This window comes from Podarcis bocagei (genome assembly GCF_964188305.1).
Source record: "Podarcis bocagei genome assembly, chromosome: 1".
Classification (NCBI taxonomy): domain Eukaryota; kingdom Metazoa; phylum Chordata; class Lepidosauria; order Squamata; family Lacertidae; genus Podarcis; species Podarcis bocagei.
In genome coordinates this window covers 40,386,084-40,404,993 of record NC_138125.1, presented here as the reverse complement: position 1 = coordinate 40,404,993, position 18,910 = coordinate 40,386,084, and the positions used below count along the sequence as shown (strand labels likewise).

Here is an 18,910-nt window from a genome sequence, read left to right as displayed (position 1 = left end):
CTGAGATAAAGTTTGCTGAAATAGTAAAGCCATTTTTTTCTTTTTAGTTGTTGCCACCTGATCATCTCTTCAGTTTCATCTGCAGTTTTTTAGCTGTCAAATGACTGTTTCCATCACTTAAAAGCTCAATCCACCCAGGTCTTTATTCTTGTTGACATCTGCCATATCATAATTACTTATTGGGATGGGAGAGGAAACAAGTACAACAAAGATAATTATCATCATCATTTTGCTGTAACTACTATTACTTGATACAAGCAGAAAACTGCTCTAGCAAAATAGCAGTACATTTCCCAACACTATTGTGTGTGTGCACACAGTAACAATTCAGCTTAAATAATGGTCAAATACACTGTAAAAGGAAAAGTAAGCTGAGGATCATCTCATGAAGTTTAGATTTACAGAGTTTAGAAAATTAGTATTTCCATTTATTTATTTAAGATGAAGTCATTTAGAAGTGGCTGCAAGATATCAAGTGCATGTCGTCATATTTTTGAAAAATGGTTTCTAAAATAAACTTCCGGAAAATCTTTAGAAAGTGCTCCAGTTACTGAGCTTACTTCTGTTATTATTTTTGTCCTGTGGTGTGTTGATGCATATGGTCATACTGAAAATTTAGGAGTATCCCCTTGGCAATGGACGCATACAACAGTCAACCTGGAGAGATGCATGCATATTCACAGAAGAGAGAGAAGGGCAATAGAAGAAAGTTCAGGATCCCAATCCCAGAAATTGAGTTAATTTTCACATGTCCATCAGGTATTCACAGCTTGCAAGGCTCTTGGATCAATCCTACTCAGTATAATATAATTTAAAAATAAACACAGCATTGAAGATAGCCATCTGTATTCCTTTCACAAACCTGCATTTATTCTTCTTCTTCTTCTTATTATTACCCCGCGCATCTGGCTGGGTTTCCCCAGACACTCCAGGCAGCTTACAACATATCTAAAAACAAAATAAAAACATCAATCCTTAAAAACCTCCCTAAACAGGGCTGCCTTCAGATGTCTTCTAAAAGTCTGATAGTTGTTTATTTCCTTGACATCTGAAGAGAGGGCGTTCCACAGGGAAGGTCTTCTGCCTCATTTCCTGTAACTTTGTTTTTCGCAGTGAGGGAACCAGCAGAAGACCCTAATATCCATGTGAATGTTGTTTTCTTTATAGGGTTGTGACGTGTTTCTTTGCAGGGGCTCTGATAGCTCAGTGGTAGAGCATTTGCTTTGTATCTGGAAGGTTCCTGGTTTAGTCTTGGGTATCTCCAGGTAGGGCTTAGGGAGATTTCCACCTGAAATCTTGGAGAGTCACTCGCTGCCAGTCAGTATGGACAAAAGTGAGCCAGAAGCTCTGACTCATTATAAGGCAGCTTCCTGAGCCCTGTCCCAGGCCTAGAATCTTCTCTTCTTAAAAATGGTTTGCATTTTCCTCTACTGAAAAAGAAGTAACAATGTCATTATCTAGCATGATGATATTATGAGTGATTTTTGCTAACTCATTCCCTGTAATTATCAATATAAAGAAAATAAACCATATGGGTTGTAGTCCACTTATTTTGGATGGGACAGATGGCATTATTGATGGATGGAAAGATTCCAAATGTTTATAGTATAATGAAATAGCAGCAACTAGTTGCAAGAGTTCATTCTCATTCACTCAGGCATATTATTGAGTTGTGGTTGAACTCTATCATTTACTAACAGCTCTTTAAGGACATTGCAGAGCTGTGTTGCATAAAGGGCAACTCTGTGAAAAACTCCCAAGATTCCTAGGTGTGGTGCTCTTGTCCCCCAGCTTCAACTAATTGTCTCCTCGTTGCCCTTTCCAGACAAGTGACCAGCTAATGAAATGAAGTTCATGGCAGAGAAGCTAAGTGTGATAGCATCATCACACAATGTGTAATGATACAAAACATGGTTCATTGGGGATGATGCCACACGAAATGTCTCGTTTCACACATAGGCAAATGTGTAGCATAAATTCTATCTTTGTCTTCTTTGGCGACCATACATAGGCTGCAATAAATATAACATTTGGTTTTGATATGGAAGGCAGTGGGTCTAATCTTATTTATTGTTTTCTTCTCATTTACCAGCTGCTTTGGATGGGCGTTGTCTGGAAAAGCTACCTAGTTTATTTTTAAAAATTAATAATCAATAGATAAATAATCTTCATCAAATAATGACGCTCACTGGGGACTCTTGCACCAGTCACTGAGCAATTGCCTATCCTGTTTATCAGAAACTTTTGCATGATTCAAATTACAATTATAATGCACGTCATACTATTAAAACTGCTTCACCAAGCGCTTCTGTATGGAATCAGATTCCAAGGAAGGACATTTTGACTAAACATTAGAACGAACTTTCTGAAAGTAAGAGCTGTTCGACAGTGGAACGGAATACGATGGATTCTCCTTCATTGGAGGTTTTTAAGCAGAGGTTGAGTGACCATCGGTCAGGGATTCTTTAGCTGTGGTTCCTGCATTGCAGAGAGATGAACAAGTCGACACTTAGGGTCCCTTCCAACTCTACAATTATATGATGCACAAAAGCCAGGTCAGATCATTCTGCTTTTGTCACATAGAGTATAACTAAAACCAAAGGTATTGGCTTTCTTTTTGCATGAAAAGTGGTGTACTAAGGAAACAGTGGTGATTATTTGGGGTGGTGGCATTGGAAGCGCATTCCACTATATCTGGAAAGCCTGGATAAGTTGGAAGTTATTTCCTACCTCCCTTTATCCCCATCCCAATGTCACCTTCCAGCTGAACTGCTGTTTCTCCTGGCCTCAGAGAATGTATACATTGGCTGCTGCAGCAGCAGCAGCAAGCAAAGGAAGGGATGAGACAGGAAGGAGCCAAGCAGGGAGGGAAATGGATGTACCAAATCAAGATGGGGGAGCCTAGGGTGAGGATTGGAACATAGTAGAACCAGGAATTGGGCAGGTGGTGAATGGGTGGGATGGCTAGGGAATGGGAACCAAAGAGTAAGAGGAAATGGGAAAGAGGCTAGGCCCATCTCTTCACCTGAAACTACAAGAACCTCCTGGGGACAGTGTGGATCTCTTAGACTTTGCATTGCATCCACTCAATCACTGTATCCTTGGAAGAATCACAGAACAGCAACAGAAAAATTAATCACGTTGCTCTCCTTTTTAGAAAATCTCTTGTGGTTATATTAATGTAGCTGGTCATGCTATTGAGGGGAAACCAATTAGTTTGAAAGATATTGCTATAAGCTTCTATGAGGTCCCGTATAAATCCAGTTGAAAAGTTATAGATATAATTAGCTAGTATCTTCTGCCATATCAGGATTGTGGCATTTATTCTGCATTGAAATGTTGTGAATGTTCATTGACTTTAGCATTTAAAAAGCAAGATTCCTGTACAAAACATCCAGTAAGGGTGAGACTTTCATCTTGTGTCTTACAAATTTCATTTCCCAAGGGCCAGGATTAAAAAAAACCGCTTTTGTATTCTTGTGAGGTAATTATAACGTAAATATTTAACACAGGTCACACTTAGATAGAACTCTAAATGTCTTTGGAATTGCTGTGCCTTTTGAAACTGGTCCACAAAGGAACATAAAAAGATTGTAATGCTTTTAAAAAAGCAAACAGATAAGAATAATCAGGGGAAATAGGTCAGTGAAATATGCTATACATTTTGAGAAACCTGCATAGATTGCAGCATTTATAATTGAACATAGTCACTGAAAGAACGATGAAATGGCGAACAATGAAGGACATGGCTTAAATGGCTTTAACTATAGCCTTAAAAAATGTATAAAAATGCATGAGATTAATACATGAGGGACAGAAGAGAGTGTTTGGCGGGAACAAGGTGAGGATTGATTCGAACTCCCCTTTCACATTTGTGTCATCTTTAGTTCAGTATTATTTTTATTGTAAGAACCTTTTAATTGTACCCTGCTTTCCTAAGGTAGACTAAGGATAAGCCAGATAAATAAACAAAACAAAACGCATTATTACCAGGATGAATAAATACTGTATTGTATCCTGAAGGGCAGCATGGGTAGGTGGAACTCTGAGCAATAGGGGAGGGTATACCTGTGGCAAGGTCGTGCTTTCCAGAATGGTGCCATTATGCATGCTCGTGGCAGGTGGATGGGAGCATGGAGAGAGGGAGCATAGCAAGGAAGTTTCTTGCTAAGCCAAGAAAGAGGATTTATGGGAAGGACTCAGGCTGCAGGGGAATGTTTAAACCCTGCCCCAGTGGTAACATACGAGCCCTCAGGCCTCACCAATTCAGGACCAACCCATTCCGAATCTCACATGTTCATGCAGGTCTGCCAGTTTCTAGTACAGAAAACAAGTTCAGTGATGCTCTGTTCATATGGAAGTGCTGAAAATAGGTACCTTCAGCATGGTGTCATCTGTAAAATGTCATAGCAGGAAAATCTCTTGCCTCCAGTACACCTTTCAGCAAGAGGGTCCCATACCCTATTTAGATAGTGAATATTTCCATGATACCTGCTAAAATGGAGACAGTTATATTTACTCTAGCAAGGGGAAGCAAGGCGTTCTATTCCCCTCACCACGTACTCTCTGTCTGTCGCCCCAAACTGGCACTCATTGCATACTGAGCATGCCCACTCCTCACTGGTGTGTTTTGAGAAATCCTCCCTTAAGTTTGCAGTTTTGCAGTCGTCAGAGTTCCAGTGAAAATACGGAGACCTCTCTCTTTTTATCCGTTATGGCTTTACCTCTTTCAACATTCACCACCTGACTTTGCCATTTCAAGAAATGAGGTCTTGAAGGGCTTCAAAGAAAGGAGACCATTGCTCTCCCACTGAGAATCTGCCCAGATCTGTAAGAACATGTCTGTATAATGTTTGCTATGGAATAGAAAAGATGTGTCCAGGCCATGGGAGAACAGTTCAAGGTGATTCCCTCCCCCCCGAGACAGTTCCACAGCCTTGCCTACCCATGAGCTCAGTATGTTCTGTTCCTTTATTTATAGTGCTCAGTGTCCGCTTACCTTATTAATTTACTCATTTTGAATTATATCTGTGTCAATTTTACCTGCCACTCTGAAATGCCAGGGACCCTGACTAAAAACGCTTCTATTTGGAAGTCAGCCACATTGAGTTCCAAGGAGCTTACTGCCAAATAATTGGGCTTTGGAAATGTGAGATACAAAAGTAGTATATCTGGTCCTTTTTGTTTTGCTCTCATTCAGGCCTGGATACTTACAGTGACTTGAATGTGAACTACTGCTATTTTAATGCTGCTTTAAACTTTCACACAGCACACAGTGCCAGCCACTGACCCAGCAACATGTATGCCAGCTCAGCAGTGAATAATCACTTTAACTGCTCTGTGTTTTTCTTCTTCATCCATGAAGCAGAATAAATGCTTTTGGCTTGTATAATGCATTCTTATAGCACTCTGTCAGATCTCTTGTTTGTGATTTGGGGTTTTCATAACCCCCACTCACCACTCACTCTTGTGTGTGTGGGTCTGTCTGGAAAAAAATAAGAGAATATATATATCTGCCTTACAGTGCAATCCTATAACAGATCTACTCAAATGGAAGTCCTATTGAGCTCAGCTGGGCTTTCTCTCTGATAAGTAAGTCTAGAACTGCAGATTTTGCTTTGTATAGATCTACAGTGTTGACCTGCAAAAATTAGCATAGTACTCATAATTGGTTATTTATAACAACAAGCCTTTAGTTTTCAGTATAAAGTCTAACAGGTATTTTTTTGTTGTTGTTAAAAAAAGTTGTCCAGTTAAGTAATAATAGATGAGTAACATAGCACTGACGTATGTTGAGTTTAGCATTGCAATAGGTTAATCATCGGTCAATGTAACCTCAGTTTACACTAGCTGCAGTTGAGCAATTAAAATGTTGGCTTCCAGTGTCTAGAGATTGACATGGGAAACTGCTGAGCCTATTAGCTCTTTCGGCAGCCTTTGCTACCATGGGTGTTTGTCACAACCAATGGACCTGGCAAGCTTTCTTGGCACTCCTTTTGAGGGCTTGCATTCCTTCCTGGCAGGAAGCTGGTGATAGTGAGAGGTTGCGGTTAATTACCCAAGGACCTTCCCTCTGGGCCGACCATTTATAGTTGCTGTTTCGTCCAAAGTTTTTAAGAGCAAATTTGTAGCTGATTGTCCACACCTTCAGCCACACGTCACTGTTATTAGAGAGTGGGTGTGGGATTTTCCTTTGCACACTAATGGCGGGTTGTGCCCAGACTGAGAAGAGTTGCTGTGGTCGCACCCCTAGGTACCCTTATGACTATCTATCCAGCAGATGTCAGAGTTATGAACATGTGGAAGGAGATAGCCCTTTCACAGCTTTTCTTGCTTTTCTTTTCTTTTTGTATGTAATGCCCAGTATTTCAGAATTCTCCTTTTGTGGGAGTACAGGAGACTAGAAGAGGAACTAAATGTTGAGTTATGGCAAACTTGGTTATTGTGATGAAATTTTGTCTGCAGCTAATGGGCAGAACTTTGACTTACTGTACCATTGTCTCTTGCTGCTCCACCTCTCTGAATTGAGCTAGCAGCCTGACAGCTCACACAAGTCGGAAGTGGTGTCATGAAGCAGATGGCTCCCCACTCACATCCACCATGGTGGTGGTACTAAGACTGGGCCGTCCCCTATTGTCAAAGTTTAAGCTGCTCCTGCAACTTCATATTTGGACTATTGCTATACTAGTTACCATATATTTCCATGTATAAGGCGCACCCTATTTGGGAGACTCAATATTAAGAAAATTGGGGGGGGGGTTGCACAGAATTGTTGAGCTTTGGGGGGATTTCCCAGAGTTGTTAAGCTTTTTTGGGGGGGGTAAAAAATCGCTCACACAAAGGGCCGACGCTTACACTCGCACGCATACCTCAATAAACCTATCGTCAGCCTGCTCAACTCAAGCAGCTTCCAATCGCACTCCCAATTGCCGCAGCAACACACTATCGGCACCAGCCCTTGCCGCAGCAAACAAACACCTGCCCTAGCATCGCTACAAATCTGCTCGCGGCTACACCCAATCTCCCCTCCCATCAATGCACCCAACTTTTTAACATACTTTTTTGGTAAAAAAAACAAATAATCTTATACACAGAAAAAAAATGGTATATCAATAAATGTTGCACTTGTCGTAGAATATCTGTTAGTTTTTGAGAAAGTACAGTAGTACCTCAGGTTACATACGCTTCAGGTTACAGACTCCACTAACCCATAAATAGTGCTTGATGTTAAGAACTTTGCTTCAGGATGAGAACAGAAATTGTGCTCCGAGGCCCCATTAGTTAAAAAGTGGTGCTTCAGGTTAAGAATGGACCTCCAGAACGAATTAAGTACTTAACCAGAGATACCACTGTATTGAATATCCGAGAGTGTGACAATGACCTCTTCCCCCCCCCCCCGCCCCATGAATTCAGGCATGAGAAGCTTCCTTATGCTGAATCAGACCACTGGTTCATCTAGCTCAGTCTTGTCTGCCTTGAGTAGTAGAGGCATTCAAGGATTTCAGATGGGATCTCTCCCAGCCCTACTTGAAGATCCTGGGGACTGACCTGCTGCTTCCTGAATGCAACTCAGGTGCTCTGCCCATGCACTATTACCCTCTCCTACTGGCCTTCTAAATCAAAGGCATTGCTTTTCTCTTATTTCAAATGGCCAGCATTAACTCTCAGCCATAATACTGTGACTATGTTGGACTAAACCGCTGTCTCTTTCTCTGCCATCCTAAGGGCTACTAAAAGAAAAGAAAAATTAATATTAAATTCCTGCACTATATTGCCTGGAGTAACTTCTGGAGTAACAAAATGCCACATGTTAGCTAAAGCTGAACCAAATCTCCCTCCCCGTGGGGTAGGAAAAACCCATAGCCTTTTTTTTATGGAAGGTTTTGGTTTACCATACCAAAGAAAGGGACCAAGGATTTTTTTTCTCACTGGTTTTAAGCTTAGAAAGAAGGAGGGAAAGTATGGCATATGCTTCAAGTATGGAGCAGGTATAAAGCATGTCTCTGCTGCAAATGACCAGAAGAAGGCAGCGGAAGTGATTGGTTCAGCACTAGTATTAGCATATGGTAATTACGTTCTTGGTTTCTATGGGAAGCCTAAGATTGCAGTAAAGATTTTATTGTAGCCATTCAACTCTCAACTTTTGGATGAATTTCACTCTTTGAAGGCTAAGTAGACTTTCAAAGACATTTTACAGATATCTTAAAAAATTCCACTCTGGATTGAAATAAAGCATTTCAATGAAATATATCTGTAATGGGTTTGAGTTACTCGTGCGTAAACTGTCCCCGTTAGGGAGCTTAATTGCCTGGGTTAAACCGTCCTGACTGCACAGCCCATCTCAGCGTGGCTGCCTCAGTCGCTAGCAGAATCTGTGGGCGTTTCTTAAACCTTTTCCAGCATAAAAGCTGTTTGACTCCCAGTCGTCTCCGCCTCTCACTGCGCGGGAGTCTTCTGCGCAGGGAGGGCGTGGGTAGTGGAGGACCAGTGCTCTCCTCACTGATGTCCAGGGAAGAATCCCGGAGCTCTCCCTCCGCTTCCCCCATTTGCCCTCCTGGATCCCTGGTGTTACGCCGATTTCCTTCCCCCTCTACCAAGCTGCGTCTCCCCCTGGTGCTGGTACCTTCTCCTGCAGAATCGGGGAGCCTCTCCTTCTCCTTTTGCTCTGATGTCAGTTCCCTGACAATATCCATTAAATATTGTGAAGTTGGCTCTTTTTATCATTTGAACATACCTTTGCATCTGCTTTTTATTATTTAGACCTTTTCTGGCCTTAACCCCCTCCCCTTAACTCAGTTTAGCAGTCTCCCTCCAAAAGAGTGTATTTTTGACACCACACAGAATAAAACTTGGAGACTGATAGTCTGTGATCAGATTCCATGCGACAGACGTGATCTGCTTCTACTTTATATTGCTATCAATTTATGGCTTTGTTCCTTAAATAGTTATGCTTCTTCCACATTGTAACAGATATATTGAATTATGTATGTTTGAGAGGTATTTCAAGGAATCTTAACTTTAATCATTATTCTTATCTTGTCTTAGGAACCCATAGTTTGGCAAGAAAAATAGCCTTTCAATATGGCAATTATTTTCTTATCAATTTCATATTTTCATATCCTTGTGTTTCACTGGCATACAGTACTTGACTTTACATTTTAGCTCTGCAGGAAATATTTTAAACATTATTATTACAAAGGGAGAAATCAAAAATCAAAGTGAATTCTTAGTACAATGCTGTGGTGTAGGAAGGTGCAATTGCTGTTAACAGCAGCCTGCATTATACTCTAGAACTAACTCACAGCTTGACAGAAAGTCCCTGCTGGGGAAGAAATGTAGGGGAACTGGCAAGAGTTTTACCACATTTGCTTCCTGCTGCTAATAAGCTTTAACCTGTTTCATTTTTATTATGCTTACTGTTTAGATATTTTGCTTCCAAAATTATTTCTGTAGCACTGAGAATACTTTAAAAGGATTGCGGCACGAAGGACCATTTTAATATGTAAGACTGTCAGCAAGGGAGATTATAGGCCGTAATGAGTAAGGTGGCTGCCTTCTGCTTATTGTGATTTCAAAGTTCAAGCACTGAACTCAAAAGATTAAGGATAGCGAGTGGCTAATACATACAGTTTGATGTACATTTTAGTGCTCTGCAAACAGTATATTTATTTGTGTTCTTTCTACTAGTCCGATATATTTGCAGACTTTTAATTTTTTCTGTATGCGATATGTATGTATGCATTTTATTATATGAGTAAGTTTCCTGTGAGCTCAATTGGTTAGAGCTTTGTGCTAATAAAGCCAAAGTTGCAGGTGTGATCCTTGTATGGGCCAGCTGCATATTCATGCATTGCCAGGGTTGGACTGGATGATCCTGCACCAGCCCTGGCACCACTACCATAACGTAAGTTATGGACCCTCGTACCTAGGGGACCGCCTCTCCCGGTATGCGCCATGGAGGACCTTAAGGTCCATAAATAGCAACACCCTAGAGGTCCCGGGCCCTAAGGAAGTCAGATTAGCCTCAACCAGAGTTCTGACCTGGCTCCGACCTGGTGGAACTCTCTGTCTCATTAGACCAGGGCCCTGCAGGATCTGATTTCTTTCCACAGGGCCTGTAAGACAGAGTTGTTCCGCCTGGCCTTTGGCTTGGAATCAACTTGATCCCCTTCCCCTCTTTTCTTTTTCCTTTCTCCTTCTGTGATGGAGCTCCTATTTGAGGACTTCCCTGGCTTTTATCTGGCCCACGTAGGACCAGTCTGGATAGTTGGCCTTGGTGAAGATTTTACGTTTTCATCCCCAAAAAGTTTTTGATATGAGTTTCTACTGAAATGAGGCTGCATTTTAATGTTGTATTTTAATCTTGTTTTTAAGTTGTATTTTAATCAATTGTTTTTATACCTGGTGTTAGCCGCCCTGAGCCCAGTCTTGGCTAGGGAGGGTGGGATGTAAATAAAATTTATTAATTTTATTATTATTATTATTACCATAACGTAAGTGAACTTTAGGCCCAGTACCTTTAGGCCCCACTCTGTGCTCTCCAGGTGTTTTGGACTACAACTTCCACCGGCCCCAGCCTCTATTACAGTCAAACCTCGGTTGTCGAACGTAATCCGTTCCAGAAGCCTTTTCGGCTTCCGAAACTTTCAACAACCAAGGCGCAGCTTCTGATTGGTTGCAAGAGCCTCTTGCACTAAAGTTGAAGCTGCATCAGACATGTGGCTTCCGAAAAACTTTCGAAAACCGGAGCATTTACTTCCAGGTTTTCGGAGTTCAGGAGCCAAAACGTTCAGAAACGGAGCCATTTGACAACCGAGGTTTGACTGTACTCAGAAATGGCCACTGCATAGTGGCAGTACGGTAATTTCCTGGTAGCAAGTTGTTCGTGTATGGTGGCAATGCAAATCCAGGAGTTTCCCCAATGTTTGTGCATTGAAAAAGTTTACAGTAGTATTCAGTACATATGAGGAGATGCTCATCTATTAAAAAATCTTGCTTCATAGAGTTAACTGCCACTGGAAGCAATTTGAGGAAACTTAATAAGGCTGCCATTTTTTCTACGCTACCCGTCCTGAAACTTTCTTGGCAGCTAAAAGGCCAGAATTTACATTTGCTTACAATTATTTGATTGTTAAATAATTACTCCCATTACTTTTTTTTTTTTTTTTTTTTTTTTTTTTTGCACAGATTACCTGTCTGCTACTTTTGCTGTCCAAGGAAATGGAGATTCTTTGTCATTTGGTCTATTCTAAATTAAAGAAAATGAATACTGAATTGCTAGTTCTATAAAGAACGTGATGGGATCATGAAAGTGAAAGATAATGCTACCTTAAGGAGTTGCAGTTTTTCAAAAAAAAAAATTCAGTGGCAGTTTTGATTATGATAGTGACAGGATTAATGAGCCTATAAATTATACATTTGAAAGTTTCCTCACAGTGTCTGCATAACAAGAGTGCACCGGTTTAAGCTTCAGAACAAAGTATCCTTACCAACAATAGGTTTGTCACTTGCAAAGTAGAGATTCCACTAGGAAAACTGCAGAGGAAAAAGTCAAAGTCTTTTAGAAAAGAGAAAGAGAACTCGGCTTATTCACAGCTATATCAATGGACCATATAAATCCCTTGAGTGTTTCGGTTATTCCAGTGTATGAATCTGCCTGGTAGTCACATCTGCAAGCTTGTCTTGTAAGCATCCCGAAAGTACATTATCCTACCATTTCTGCAAATTATCTGCAATATATAGAATAACCGTTTGTGCCATTTGAAAACAGTTCCCAAGTTCAGTTGTTTTTGAAAGCAGGTGTCACGCTTTCCAAATGAAAAGGCAACTAAGTTTAAAACTCGCAATCCTGCCCTGACCTTTCAGAGCACTGCATTCGGTTTTTATTAGTTTCATTGATCACCTGATTAGAGGTTTCTTCTGTGTACAGCAGTCTATCTGAATAGCAGAAGCTGTAGGATTGGGCTCTTAAATTGCTTAGTGTTTTAGAAATAAAATCCATGAGATTGAAGCCGCCAGGTGTTTTTCTCATTCGGTCTGTTATATAAATTTGAGAGCAGATTTTCTATAATCTATCTTATTATGTAGGTAGTTATGCTGTTGTTTCCCATTTTCAAATAAGAAATACTGATTGCAAAGAGATAAACATTTCCTTGGGTCCTTAAGGAGCAGGTATTACATGAAACTGCTTGAATTCATTTTTGCAAGCTGCCAGATTTTGTTTCCATAAGGATTCTTCCTCTTTAAAAAAATGACATGGCTAAGTGTTATACATTGAGGTTGTTTGCTGAAACAAGGCTATTGTATATCCGTGAGTAAAATTCTATGCTTGAGTTTAGCTGGTGGTGCAATTTGGACGTTTTCTTTTAAATAATTGAACATATTATCTAACATTTGCTGTGGAATTTCAAAGGATGAGACTACCATTATGTACAAGAGGAACAAGGACTGAAGAGCCATATAGCTAGAAAGCAGGAGGAAGGAGGCGGGGGATAATGGTTGGCTAAAAGCAGGGTTTGTCATGGGAACAGTCTTCCTGCACCAATTGTGTCATCCTAGCAAAGAAGCGACTACGAAAAAGAATCCAAGCTAGCATTTCACTGCTCTTCGCACTACTGTTACTTGAACTTGAGTCTACAGAAAGACTAAGCAGTCGAAAAATATAGCATAAACCTGTAAACTGGGGGAGGCTGGGTGATTCTTATCAGCGCTAGGTTCTTGGCTCTGTTGCTGGTTTCCAAAACGGAAACATTCATAATCTGTAAATTAATACAAATATGTTGTGGCTTATTCAAGGAAAGGACACAGGTGAATGGCACAGTGTTTTATTGAGAGCAGAGTTTTATTGATTGTGAGCAGCAGCTGCGGAACGAAGTCCTCAGCTTGCAGAGATCAATTGCACTCAGTTACAATTTGGAAAATAGGTACTAAGGGATCAGTTGGTGGAAGTGCTGATGGTACAAGAAGCTGCAGTGGTTGAACATACAAGTTCCAATAAGATGAAGCAAAATAGTGTCCCAGCCACCTCTCATGTAATTTTTAGGATCTTCATGTAAAACGATGGTCATTAATGACAGGATGGTCATAAGTTCCAAGCGGATACAGTGGTACGTCGGGTTACAGATGTTTCAGGTTACAGACTCCGCTAACCCAGAAGTAGTACCTCGGGTTAAGAACTTGGCTTCAGGATGAGAACAGAAATCATGCAGCTGCGGCAGCGGGAGGCCCCATTAGCTAAAGTGGTACCTCAGGTTAAGAACAGTTTCATTTTTATTTTTTTTAAAATGATATTTATTAAGGTTTCAAAGGTTAAGAACAGTTTCAGGTTAAGAACGGAGCTCCAGAACGAATTAAGTTCTTAACCCAAGGTACCACTGTATTTTTTTAAAAAAGGAATTGCTTACTTAATACCAACCTGAATCTAATTTTGTAGGGTTGTTTATAAATCTGCCAGAGCACTGTTCGTGCAGTTGCCAACTGTAGATAAGGCAGGATTTCTTTTGTCTTGCTCCTGGCTACCAGGCAGTGATCCAAAGGTTTAAAAGAGTTTGTGCATATACAGCTTGTACATGTAAATTCTGTCCAGATCTTTGGGTGAACCCGTGGAGGTCAGCAGCAGTGATGGTGGGTGTGATCCCACTCTTCCTCTCCAGGTGTTGATTAAGAACAGGAATTTTATAGGCCATATGAAACCACTTGCTTGCATATCTCAAATTCAGACTCATTCCGAGTCTCAGAATCATAGAATCTTAAGAGTTGGAAGGAACCCAAGGGTCATCCAATCCAACACCCTGCAATGCAGGGGAGTATTAAAATAATGTTGACCTATATACTTTTTAATCTAAATTATATCATGCCTCTTCCCAGTTTACTGAAGTCTATTCATATATCACCCTTTAGTCTAATGCTTGCAGAACCAGAAATGTTTTAAAACACCTGTGAAGATACTGCACAACTGAGGTTTTCACAGACCTCCAGGGAAAAGTTCTTTCGATTAACACTACCTGTGATCTTTTAAAGAAGCAGCCCAAGTTCATATACTGGATATCAGGTGTATAGCCGCTGCCCTTTTTCGGTATTATTATCGTGACTGCTCCTGGCAGGTTGTAGCAATTCTGAATGAGTTTCTTTTCTTTATTTCTTGAAGATTAGCTTGTTCTTTCAATTGTATTGTGAAAACTTAAATAGAAAAAAAAGATACATATGAGCTAGTTAAGGAAGAAGCTTTATGCGTTGAGGCCTAAGGAAGCAGCTTGGATTGTGCCAAGCAGGCAAATGAAAATTTATTATTATTATTATTATTATTATTATTATTATTATTATTATTATTATTAATAATACCCGGCCATTCTGGGCAGCATCCAACCGAATATTAAAAACAATACAGCATCAGACATTAAAAACTTCCCTAAACAGGGCTGCCTTCAGTTGTCTTTTAAAAGTAAAAGAGTTGTTTATTGCCTTGACATCTGCTGGGAAGGTGTTCCACAGGGCAGGCACTACTACTGAGAAGGCCCTCTGCCTGGTTCCCTGTAACCTCACTTCTCGCAGCGAGGGAAGCTCTAGAAAACTAGAGAAAGTAATGAGATCAGCCAACCACATTGTACATCAGACATGGCATCTGAATAGTGTTTCATGTAGTCGAGAATGTAATACATAATAATCTCCTACATGCCAGGGGATGATAATTCATGTTTTGGTCCCAAACAGAACATGAATCCATATAGCTCAGTCTACTCTGACTGGCAGCAGCTAAGGTCTTGAGAGGGAGTCCTTCGGAGCCCTCCTTGAGATGGTTTAAGTAGATATGCTGGGGTAGAAACTTCTATTGTGCTCTACCACTGAGCTCTGGCATCTCTCCCTAAGGGTTGTAACCTTCTCAACAGGTGAAGCTGGTAAAAGGCATTCCTGATCAATGATGCAACCTTAATGCAGGTGTACTTGAGAGCATTTTTGGCCATTGGAATCCAGTCAGGCCTAGTCAGCTATCATTTTCTCAGCCTTAGCTGTACTTGCCTTTTTAAGACCAGAGACCACTGGACCAGGGTGAGAATGGCAGGAGGTGGGTGTGGTCACTGTACCCATCCACATCACAATTGCAATCTTTGAAGAATGTATTCATTGTCATTACATTTGCACTGAAGAAAAAGGGGCAGGATTCAAATTCTGCAAAACGCACAAGCAATATCATGAGAACATGAGCACCCATCCCTGTCCTTTCAAGAGCATCATTATGTACATCTGTCAGGTTTGGTACTCATGCCACCAACATTGGTAGCACTTGCAGTGTTTCTTGAGTTACATAATTCTAAGGCATGGTTTGGATGATTTTTGTGTTGAGAGAGACCGAGATACTCAGTAATAAAATAATCTAACAGGCTATAATTGGAAACGGTTTCTCAAACATTTCTCTGTTCTGCAAAACTAGCCTCTCTGTTTTTAAAAACAAGTTGGAGGCCATTTGACTAAGAGTTTCTGCAGCACTGGTGGGGGCGAATTAAATTCCTGGAAGCTCCATCACACAAATCCATACTTTAAAGGTTGAGGCCTCCGTAAAATGTGCGCTTACATGAATATGTGGGCGCATGGTGCACGGTCTTTCACTTGCAATGATGATCATTTGTTTGAGTTTGAAATTGTACTTTTGCCTTGGCCTAATTCCTGTGTATTTCTTTCCATATTCTAAATGGCAGTTGAAGGCAAGCAGAAATACAAAGTAATTGATTTAACAACCTAAGACAAGTACAAGAAAGTCGGAAAGTTTTGTCTCAATGCTTGACTTGACCCGAGACAGCTTTTTAAGACTTATTTTCTAAACAGTACCTCAGCACCTTGGGCCAACCAAGTGGCCTTTAAGCCTGAATGAGCATGACTTTTTTTCTCTACCATAAAGCTCCAGTATTCATCTTTTCAAACTGTTCTGCAGTACTGGAAGCAGAATTATATTGACAAGGTTAGAATTCATCTCCTGGAGGGAGAATTCTGTGCTACTGTTAAGTGCTAATATAACATTTATGTGTTGGTACCTTAATAACAGCCCCAGCTTACCTAATGAAACTACTGAAAGCAAACAGTACTACTACTCAGCGAGATTTTATTATGACTGAAGTGACTGCAATTTGAGGCAAATTATCCCTATTTTTGTTCCCATATCAAACACAGACATGCTAAAGAAATTGCTACAAGTTTTGGTGTGGAATTAGACTTCACTATCGTTAATCTAGATGTAAGTGCATTTTTCATGTAAACAGCTCACGAGGGTCAAGCAGCAGAGACTTTGCTGTGGAGGAAAAATGCTTGTCAATAACTTTGTGAGTGAATTTTGAAATAAAGTGTCTGCAACCTGTCATTATTCCTTCCTCTCGAAGTCAAGAGTGAGTGGATGAAAATTGAGCATGTGAATTGAAAGCAGAGTGAGTGTTATGGCCTTATCGACCCCAGGTAAAATTACTGTTTTAACTTGTAATTATTTTTCCATTCAGGGGTCAGACAATGGGCCGTATTTACTATTCTGAACTGCAATGTAAGCAAATTGGTATATCAAAAAGTTGCTACCAATACATGGACAGGCAAAAGGAAGCCTCAGTTTTTAATATTAACATTGCTTAGCATGTGGTTTCTCTCAAGAAATGCAAAAGAAAGTAAAAGGTAGGAATATAAAAGTTTTTTAAAAAAATTGAAGGAGAACAAGATATATGTGTAAATAAATTCAACCTACCCCTACAGACAGGGCAGCCTCTCATCACTGTGGCAACAGAGGCTGCAAGGCCTTCCTGCTCCTTTGGCTTACAAGAAACTTAGATCCCCAGCAAGCCAACACTCACCCCCCACCCCCGCCATAGCCCCTGTGGCTTCCTGCAGCGCATCTCAACATGTGGCCACCAGGTTGGGTATTGTGTGAATGAGTTTGTTCTTGTACTCTCAAATCAGGGACCAGCATGCAGTCCATCATTATTACTCAAGGTTGCAGTGAGTTCTCCAGGCATGTTGGCAGAGGATTCATCAGCCTTGGAGCCTGTTTTGTCTGGGGAAGGAGCTCAGACATCTTGGGACTGGGCAAGATGCCAAGCACTTTCTCTGTGGGGGCAGGTGGAGCATTTAAAAAAAATATTAAAAATCTAGAGCTTTTAAATACTTATAGTAGTCTTGTCACATGGCAAGGGTGGCTGCTCACGAGTAACCAGGCAGGACTCCGACCTGTCTTTTAAAGGTTTTATTTAGGTGCAAATTATTTACAGTGTAGAACCCCAAAGTTCATGTCTGACTCAATCGCTAGCAGAATCCAGGAGTGCCTGTTTCCTGGACCTCCTCCAGCATAAAAGCCTCATTACGCCCAGCCTTTTCCTTACCTCTATGCGCTTTAGACTTCTGCGCAGGGTGGGCGACGGAGAGGGCGTGCTTCCCTCCTGGCAAGCTTTGCTAGAAGTGGTGCTGAGGCTCCCACAAGCATCCTCTGGTCCTTTCACTTCTTCCCCACTGGAGGTGGGGTTTTCCTCATCACCAGACAAGGAACTGCTTCGCAACTGCCCCTCTGTTTCCCGCCCCTGTTCTGATGGCAGTTCCCTGACAGGTCTCTTTTAATTTCTAGGCAGAAGATGAAGACATGAATAACGATGTGCCTGCCGCATATGGAGAACTGGCTGTGATAGTGGTACCTTCCCTTCCCAGAGCTGCCTCTATTGAATGGCATGTCATTGCAACAGTAGATGAGCAACAGCAAAGGCAGAAGGTTGTGCTACTGAGGTCACTTGAGAACTTCCAAATTGAATGTGAAGCTGTGCAGTCCTGTCCATCTTGTAGTGCAGCTATTTCCGTGTCCTTAAACCTGACTTCACCATCAACATCTACAATCAGCTTAGACAGTGTCTTGCATGACGTGGTGGAAATGTTTAAGCAAGCAGTAGAGAAGCTGTCAGGAGATGGTGACACAACTCCTTTGGGTTTTAGAACTTTCTACCGAAAGAATATCATTGATATGGAGGCACTAGAAGCAGGTAAGTTTCTGACTTGTCTACATACATATTTGTAGTCGTCTCAAAAAAATACCAATTTCCAGAGTGGTAGCCCTGTTTGCCTGTTGCAACAAAAATAACAAACAGGTTTGTGGCATCTTAAAGACCTAATCAATTTAGTCTCTCTGGCCAATTTAACCGAAGCTTTCATGGGCTAAAGCCTGTTTTGTCAGGTGTACAGAGAGAAATCTGTATGTGTACTGAATGGCAATTAGATGAAAAAGTACAATAATATAATAACTGAGCTAGAACTTAAATGCATAGTCTATAGGCCTAGCAACATTTTACAGCAGCAGATTGGTAGTATTTTACTCAGTGCATCAGAGATGACTGTGTAAAAAAATACCTGTAGCTTGTAGCATGACAAGAAATGCATAGTATTAAATTTCTTCATTGGTTGTTTGATGCTGAAGTCTTCTGTTGAAGTTCTGTTGTTCAAGTATGGAAACCTTCATGTCAGTAACAGAGTAATCTGGTAAATTGAACTGCTGGTTTCTGAGTATTGCCATTTCTGATGCAATAATATTGTGCCTAAAACCACTCCAGTGTGTCATCAAGAATCTACAGCCCATCTGATGAAGATAGTTTCCTTCAATATATCTCAGGTGGGGAACCAATAACGGGCCAGTACCCACATAAAAATCAGATTGGACAAATCTGGACAAAAATTGGACAAATCTGACACCAGAAGTTTATTCACCATAAATCTTGTTGCCTGTGGCTTGCTCATACTTCTGACCTTTTCTCATGGAATATTGAAAAGTGAAAGATCCATCAGATCAGGTCATCATTTGTGTCAGGGCATAATGGCTTAGCTCCAGAAACAGGCTCAGCCAAACATCACATTTAAAGTGGGCTTTTGGAAACGTTTATTTAGAGTGTTTCAAATGCTTGGTTAT

The 18,910-nt window shown here is 40.8% G+C and overlaps 1 protein-coding gene across 4 annotated transcripts in view; it reads left to right on the top strand.

The window, feature by feature from the left end:
- The window catches only part of DPH6 (diphthamine biosynthesis 6), a 239,730-nt gene that overhangs the window by 172,851 nt on the left and 47,969 nt on the right, over window positions 1–18,910 (top strand). For 2 of the 4 annotated variants that reach the window (XM_081208459.1, XM_081208458.1), the window contains one exon: window positions 17,588–17,993. The exons of 1 other annotated variant lie outside the window; for it this stretch is intronic. In XM_081208459.1, coding sequence (XP_081064585.1) covers window positions 17,588–17,993 — 406 coding nt within the window. Of the gene's footprint in view, window positions 1–47; window positions 337–17,587; window positions 17,994–18,910 lie in introns of those variants that run through there. One more of the 4 variants, XM_081208460.1, reaches the window with a different exon arrangement.